General features: G+C 34.9%; 1 protein-coding gene across 2 annotated transcripts; it reads right to left on the bottom strand.

The window, feature by feature from the left end:
• Positions 1 to 61: 61 nt before the first annotated feature.
• Positions 62 to 6926, bottom strand: LOC127126127 (protein NETWORKED 1D). 2 transcript variants are annotated; one of them, XM_051054994.1, is made up of 5 exons: positions 6741 to 6926; positions 6372 to 6439; positions 5988 to 6124; positions 1688 to 5640; positions 62 to 1477 (listed from the first exon to the last, which is right to left on the bottom strand). In XM_051054994.1, the coding sequence occupies exons 3-5, from the start codon at positions 6088 to 6090 to the stop codon at positions 296 to 298; spliced, it is 5238 nt and encodes a 1745-aa protein (XP_050910951.1). In that variant the 5' UTR covers positions 6091 to 6124; positions 6372 to 6439; positions 6741 to 6926; the 3' UTR covers positions 62 to 295. The 2 variants fall into 2 exon arrangements, with proteins under 2 accessions (XP_050910951.1, XP_050910950.1); XM_051054993.1 differs by having other exon boundaries at positions 5988 to 6190.
• Between the last annotated feature and the right edge of the window lie 1442 nt (positions 6927 to 8368).

An 8368-nucleotide genomic window follows, 5' to 3' on the forward strand; every position in this document is an offset into this window, starting at 1 on the left:
AAAAGGATACTACTCGATAAACGATAACTGCACATCTAACCAAGAAGAAAATAAGATGGGATTTTCAGAAAATGAAATGGCGAGAATTTTGTCCCAGCCTCTTTCTACTGAGTGAATGGTACGCTACATGTACAACAGGATGTCAGGATCTAAATACTATGTTAACCCCGGATCCTCTCCATAGTAAAATATGCAGGGTCTTTAAACATGTCTAGACTATAAAGGCAAGTTTACAAAGAAAGCTAATGTATCATTTGTCCCATGTATTTTAAACTATGTTAAAAATCTTGCTGATTCAATCTCCCTTAGTTGGAGGTTGTATGCATCCGCAAAAGGAGGCTTTCTTCTTCCTCTTGTAGTAGCTCTTCTTTGTCCCACCATAGAGATAATCTCGCAAAAGGACTCTTGGATTTTGATCATCAATCATTGCTTTTCCTTTGCCTTCTTTGTCATCATTCAATTTTAGAAGTAAAAATTGAAGCCTTTGCACCTCCAATTGTAGCCGTCCTATTTTTTCAGATCCTCTTCGAGCCTGTTCTGAAACTCTTCTGCTACTTCCACTCTCATCTGACACTGTTGTAGACTTCCCAGAAAAGGACGAAGTTCCTTCTTCTACATTCTTCAGCAACCTGCGGTTGGCATCAAACAGCTTTGTGATGGCCTCTTGAGCAGCTTCAAGATGTCCTTTCACATCATCGTACTCAACACCTTTTCCCGTTGTGCTCTTCTCAATAATGCCCATCTTGTTTATCAAATCTTGTACGGTGATTTCGAGGTTCATCAGCTTTTGAGCATCTGAATCAAGTCTTTCTAAAACCTTTCTCTTATTGCCTTCAAGCAGCAGCGGCCGCGTCTGTGTTCTTGAGATCTCTAATTTGTCTACACTCAATTCCTTTTCAATCAAGGACTCTACCGAAGGATACTTTTTTTTGGATTCCTTGGATAGTCTCCTTTGTTGGTATCCAATAGGTGCAGTTTCCTTCTGTGCCTTGCCAACTGTCACGCCAATAATGCCATCTTGATCAGCAGTTTCCCACAATTCAAGCATCTGCTCATCAGACTTATGAGCTCCTCTCCTACTAATCCCATACGATGAACATTCAGATGTATGATCAAGCATGATGTCTTTCGGAAGAACTTCGATTTCTGTTACAGGAATATCTTGCGATGACTTTCTCGTCTTATGTCCATAAACAGCTCCATACTGATGCTCCTTGGCTTCATCCATTTGAGTAGAATGCTTTTTTGCTTGAGCATTTCCTTGGAGCCAGCTGATTCCTGATTTTAAAACTTGAATCTCTCTCATTTCATCCTTAGGTTTGAAACTTTCATTCATCTGTCTTATAGCCATTTCAATTGCATTAACCCTTTTCTGCATGTCTTGGAAGTCTGGAAGTGCATCTGTTTCCGTAGCAGTTGGATCTTCACTTGTTCGTGGATCGCCTTCAGCGTATTTTATATTTACCAACTTTTTAACCTGGAAACAAAGATTTACACAAACTATGTTATTTATCTATATCAAAAATGAATTGATGCGGGATCAAAAGTTAAATTCACTTTATCACAGATGATCTGTCATTAGCACACAAGGGTTCGGCGATCGTAAAAAAACACAACTAGTTTATGTGATCCGAAAAACACTCCATTTCTTTCCTTCCCCATCACACTAGAGACAGTATGTTAATACCTTTGATTCTTTGATGTCATTAGGTTTTGCTTGACCATGCGTCTGCATCTCCAAGGATGTTATACAATCATTCAAACCACTGACAGCTGGGACATAAGCAGCCAATTGGACCCTTAATTTCTTGTTTTCATCTTCCATGTTGTCGACTCTTTCTTTCAGCTTTTCACTTTCCATAACGTTGGAGCTGCATCTGTATTCAAGATTCTCACACGCATCCGCTAGCTCACGAACCTTCCCTTCAAAGAATGTCTCATTGACAGTAGAAATCTGCATTCCAGTATAGAATGTAGCAGACTGAGATTCCCATTGTTCATTCTCATAACTTAGCTTTTTTTCCATCAGTTTAGTTTCTCTGAGTTCTTGATGCAGATGCCTCATTTCTTCCTCCAACTTCTTATTCACTTCACAAAGGAATTCATGCTCTTCAATTTGATGATCCTTGTCTGAGGATAGTTTTAAAATTTGACTGCCTTGGTCTTCAAGTATCGCCATCGCCTCTTCGTACTTACTCTTCAGATCTACCACCAGTATTTGCAATGCTTTTTTCTCTTCCTGTAAAGCACTAAACATCTCTGCTGCTTCCAAAATATCGTTTTCCTTTTGAGACAATAATTCCTTATCATTCCTAATCTGACAATTTAACTTATCATTGACAGATTCAACTAATTTTAATTCAGTGTTCAACACTACAAATGACTCCTTAAGATATGAGTTTTCCATTTGCACATCTTCTGATTTTCCCATCACTACTTTCAATCTCTCTTCAAGGTTGGTATTTACTGAAACAAGTTTATCCAGTTCTTTGTTTAGTTCAGTAAGTGCCATCAAGTTTTCAGTTGTCATTACTTCCATTTTCTCTTCTCCTCTGCTTATTGTTAACTTCAATGCCTGATTCTTCTCTAGCGTCTTTTGTACCTCTTCTTGCAATGCCATGTATTGCTTAGACTGGATCCTCAACTCCCCATCAAGAGCTTCTCTTTCTGTTGCAATATTTTCGGCCTTTAATTTCATCTGGCTAAGGAATGTAACAAGAACTGAATTCTCAATGGTCATTTGCTGGTTTTCACGAAAAACATCGACAAAAGAATTTTCTTTCTCCTCAAGTTTGTCGAGTATGTTGTTCAGAAGCTTCTGGTCTTCTTTAACATTATCTTCAGGCAAATGCTCACTGTTACTGTCAAGAGTTTTTAACACCTGAAGCAGCGCAATCCTTAGCACGTTAATTTTCTCAGACAACAAATTTGCATCAACTTGCTTTTGAACATTGTCATTCTCCAATTTAGATATCAATCTGTCAGACATGTTGGATGCCTCCAAGAGTCTCTGACGCTCAACTAGAAGGGAAAAATTATTTTTCTCCGATTCACGAATACATTCATGCAAGATGAAAATTTCTATTTGAGTGCGTAGATTTCTGTCCAGTTCCTCTTCAGATTCCTTTTTCTGGTAATTTGCATCTTCTTGTAGAATATGAATTTGAAATTCCCTCTCAACCAAGTGGCCTTCATTCAATTGCACGATTCTAGAATGTTCTTCCCTTTCAGCATATAATGAAACCAGTAGATCTTCCACCTTTTGAAGTGCAGACTCCCTTTCTGCTTTTAATTCCAAATGTTGCAGTTCCAACTCACTATGTTGTTTCTCAAGAATTTTAAGTGTTTGACGAGTCATGTTCAATTGTGAATCTACGGTTTCTTTCTCAGAGGCGAGACTAGACTTCTCATGGTCAAGTGAGAGGCAAGTCTCTTCCAAAATCGCTGACTTTACCCTTAATCCTTCAAGCTCGGCATTCACATCAAATAGTGAATTTTCTAAAATGTGATATTTTTTTGAAAGCTTTTCCAGCTTTTCAGCTGTGGTTTGCAACTGATAAAACAGGGTTGCCTTCTCAGCAGCAAGGGTAGATTTCTCCGCGAGCAAGGATTCACAAGTTTCTTCCAATACCTTTACCATTCCTCTGACACTCTCTAGCTCGGCATTCAAATCTGAAAGGGAATTCTCCAAATTAGCATTTTTCTCCAGAAGCCTCTCCATGATCTCCAGTTTCTTGTTAAGAGCTGCGTTTTCAACTTTTTCAGACTCGCTTGTTTCCTTCAGCTTTGAGTTTTCATTTTGCAATACCTTCACATATAAGGAAAAGCATTGTGGGTCTAAGCCGGTTGATCTGACCTCCTCCACCGTGGATTCGTATCTTTTGTTCACATCATTCAGCTCCTCTTTAAGACAGTAAATTTCCTGCTGAAGAGCGTTTCTTTCATCTACTCGCAATCCAACCTCAAGTTCGAGTTTCTTTATTGTTTCCCTGAGATTTAACATCTCATCCTGCAAATTATTCATAGACAAAGATGAAGACAGTTTGAGATCATTTAGAACTTTGTTTTCCTCCTTGGCCTCGTGTACTTCGTCCTCTAAAGCCTGCTTACGTGATTCCATTGTCTCGAGAATTTCAACCTTATTATGAAGCTCGGCTGCAAGAGATTTAAGTTCTTCCTGAGATTGAGAATGCACATTCTGAAGAGTTTGGAAAGCAGTTTCAGCCTCAATGAATCGCATCCTCTCCTCTTGTATGCAAGTCCAAAATCTACCCAATTCCTTCTGCTTCTCACTAAGTTCTTCACTTTGAGACCCCATCTTCTGTGCCAAAGACTGCAATTCAGATTGTAGAGTGTGATTTGATGTTTCCATGAGAACACACTTCTGCTCCGAAACATGTAACTTTTGAGCTCCATCATTTATCTTGCAATTTAGCTCATGTACCTCCTCTTGGGCACAAGAGAGTTTATGCTCCAAACTAGAAATTATCTCCAAGCATTCCTGATAACGAAGAGCCGCATCCTCTTTCTCTTTGGTAAGTTTACCAATTTCTAATCTCATGTCCTCAATTTCATTTTTAGCTATACTCGCTTGCTCATTAGTTCTCCTTGCATTCTCATCGGCTTGCACTAATTTCTCCTCTAGTTTTGACAATGTTTCCAAGGTCTGGTTATACTGAAAAAGGACAGCTTCCTTTTGAGCAACTAATCTAGCAAGGTCAGCCTTTAAGGATTCGGCTTCAGTTTCAGCTCTGGTAGCCCGTTCGTTAAATTCTCCTATATCCTTTTGAGCGGAAGAAATATTTTTCTCCAGAGTAGATATTTTGTCTAAGCACTGCTGGTACTGAAGAAGATTATTTTCTCGTTCAGACTGCAATTCATCGAGGGTTTCTTTCAAGGTTTGAACTTCGGCTTCGGCTTTGCTGGCTCGGTCATCAAGTCCTTGAGAAATCTCTCTTGCACGAGACACTTCTGATTCCAGATTAGATAATCTCTCCAGACTCTGCTGATACTGAATCAAGCCGTCTTCCTTTTCACTTTCCAGTTTAGCAAGGCTTATCTTTAATGCCAAAATTTCTGTCTCGGTTCTGGTCATCCGGTCGGAATCCGATAAGAGATTATTCTCATGGCTTCCATTGTTTACTCCATTAGTCTCCTGTGTGTCATGAAAATTAAGCCCCCTTCTAGCACGTCCTTCGGCAAATTTTATATGACTTACTGATTCTCCTGTCATGAAGAGATCATTAAGCTGTTTCAAACCCTTTCTGCTCATTGCAATATCTGTTTCATGAGTAGAATCACCCTTTTGCAATTCATCCGAGTCAGAAAATGCATGTGAGTGGCAGGTAGAATCTGGTGTACGCGGCTGCCCAATCTCCATGGAAGAAACGGCATGTAAATCGTCTGCTGATACCGGTGGGACTTGATTTGGAAAAGCCTCAGCCATCGTACGATGGGCCTGACGTATCACTCCAGTCGCATGATCATATCTCTCAGCCAATGCTCGATATGCTCGGTAAAACTCTTCAACCAACTTCATAAGCTCTGGACGCTTCTTGTAATACATTTCTGCCCTTCTGGCAAAGGAATCCGCGTCTTCTTCGATAAGCTTTATCATTTGCTTCACCTTGACATCCATATCTGTTCATAATCATATCAGACACCATTATGATGAATTAATGTGCTCGAGAAAGAAGGTTCAGAAAGATGCATACAAATAATTTCGTTAAATGCTTCCATATATCCCTGATAATGTACCAAATAGAGTGCATCATGAATTGTGAGTAAAATTGGAAACTTTTTTTAATGAGCGACCACACACGTGCACACACGGGATCGAACCTGGCACCCGCATAAAACTTTCACATAGCAAACCACTAAATTGTAGCAACAGGGACAGAAAACTGGTTTAAACATGAATGCAAAGAGTGAAACTGAAATATGTATGACCTTTTTTGTAACCAAATTATCAGAGATTATGCATTTACCTGTGAGATTTTCTTGGAGCCATTTTGAGTTCTTGGGGCTTATGTGACTGTCCCACCACCATGAATATTTTTTATTAGAATCACTACGAGACAGAGAAGTCATTACCAACACTGTCTCTTCTGATGTTGAAAGTAAACTGATCCACCAAATATTCAGAAAAAAAAACCAGAATCACTCAACACAATCAATATCCTTGTTGCTTCTGTAACAACATCAACAACACAAAAAACTGATCAATTAAACTTTCTCTAGGAATGCAAATGGTTCAGTTTCAGTTTCAGTTTCAGTTAAATCACATAATTACCGTTTCTTCCAACTTTATTTTTCTCTTCAAAATAAAAATAAAATAATCAGAAACAAAACCAGAAAATAAAATAAAATACCTTTAAACTCTCTCAAGTCTCAAATTCCAAGAATGAAGAAACAAACAACTGACACACCAGAATCAGTACTGCTCAAACACAGAATTCCAAGTAAAGTTATCACAATTTTACCAATAAACAACAATATAAATTTTCATTAGTCCGAAAAAATAAAATTAATTAAGAAAAACTTGCTCTCATTATTTTTCATGAAGATCATGAGATGGATTTTGTCATATAATTGAAGTTCAAACGATAAAATAACGTAAGAAATCAGTATTTGTTTCTCTTCATTTTTTAATTAAAAATGAGATCAATACTTGTAATTATTAGTAGTAGTACATAATAAACAACAAAAATAAACACATAACTCAGGTTAAAATTACTTACAGAAACACTTGATGAAACCATTTTGTTCCAAATAACAGCATCATCGATAAACAAGTTCATCCCATGTTGATTTTAGATCTTGTGTCATATGGACAATGTTGTTTTCTCTCACTTTTGTTATGCTTTGCTTTTTAGGCACTATAGGTTGGTACTGTCTCTAAGAATCTGAGAACTTGGTAAAGTGAAAACCAAAACAAATACAATACGATACAAATACAAAAATAAAGTTGACAGGGGTAAAAAGGGAAATTCGGACCGACCAAAAAGGTTTAATAGAAAAAAAGTAGGAAGAAAAAAAAAATCAATTATAATATTAGACTAAAATACGCACATTCTTTACGGCTGATTTGGAACGTGGAGGAAATTTCGTTACAAGAACTAAATGTAAAATTGAAGTAAATGCAAAATTAGAAAAGCATTTGGAATTTTGAATTTGGATTCTCATTATTATTATTTTTGGATTTTTGGATTTTGGATAATTGTGTTATAAACTTATTGTGATTATTACCATTTTATTCATAGACAATAAAAAGGTTAAAAAAAATTTAAACATTTTATGATAATTTTTTTAGAATGATAATGTATATGAATTAAATAAATAAAAAATTAAGTGTTTTAATATATTAATTAAAAAAATAAAATTTAAACATTTAGAAATATATTATTTTCCTTTTGGAAACTAATTTCTATGTATATTAAAACTGTTTCCATTAAAATTACTACTTACTTTTTTATATTTTCTTTAAAATATTTTTATAAATAACGAATTGGTGAAATATAATTAAATATACGTATTTTAAAAATATGAGAAGAGGGATTACACCATGACGACCATATTTTTCGCAATTGAAGATTTTAAAATATTTATATAATATAATAAAAACGATTCTTGCATCACCATTAAATCTTAAAAATATATATACGGTTAGATAAAAATATTTTAAGATAAATTAAATCTATTATATAAATAATTTTGAAAATAGTTAAAATATTTGATAAGAGTATTTAGTACAAATAAACCAAAACCGGCATGTTTTTAGGTAACTTTTTTTTCAACTGTTTTTGATAACTCTTTTTAGTACAATTTTATTGTTCGGCTTTTTTTTTTTAAATATTTATTGTTCCAATTTTTTATTATAGATAATATATCATATACTTATGTAGCATGTGTCCCAATTTCTGTTTTTTTTTTCCATCTTATTATAAAGCTCTTTTCACATTTCGATTATATTAGTAATTATTTTTACCAATATAATTTCAAGTAAATTAAACATTTAAAAAAATAAAATTAATTTTACTTATAATTTTTTAAAAATAAAATGATATTCCAGTCATTACCGTTTAATGAATTTAAAGGCAAAATTAACGGTGTAGTTATCATTAATAAAATTATTAAAATATTATATTATATAATTTAAATATAAAATTTATAAACATGAAAAAAAAGTTAATTTAATTTTTAGTTAATGTTTATTATTTTATTATTAATTTTGATGTGAAAGTGCATTGTATTAAAACATTAAAAAATATTAAAGTGTTAATGCTCTTTTGTGTTATTAAATGAGTAGGAAAAATTTTATAAAACGACAAAAGAAAGCTTTAGTGAAGCCTCTAAATAATTTTCATCA

The sequence above is a fragment of the Lathyrus oleraceus genome, chromosome 3 (genome assembly GCF_024323335.1).
Source record: "Lathyrus oleraceus cultivar Zhongwan6 chromosome 3, CAAS_Psat_ZW6_1.0, whole genome shotgun sequence".
Taxonomy (NCBI): Eukaryota; Viridiplantae; Streptophyta; class Magnoliopsida; order Fabales; family Fabaceae; genus Lathyrus; species Lathyrus oleraceus.

Excerpts from the sequence above, each read along its gene's own strand:
- LOC127126127 (XM_051054994.1), bottom strand. The coding sequence starts at position 6,090 with ATGACTTCTCTGTCTCGTAGTGATTCTAATAAAAAATATTCATGGTGG. Across the intron at positions 5,641-5,987 it reads GCTCCAAGAAAATCTCACAG|ATATGGATGTCAAGGTGAAG; the intron begins GTAAATGCATAA and ends GATTATGAACAG. Across the intron at positions 1,478-1,687 it reads ATGACATCAAAGAATCAAAG|GTTAAAAAGTTGGTAAATAT; the intron begins GTATTAACATAC and ends CTTTGTTTCCAG.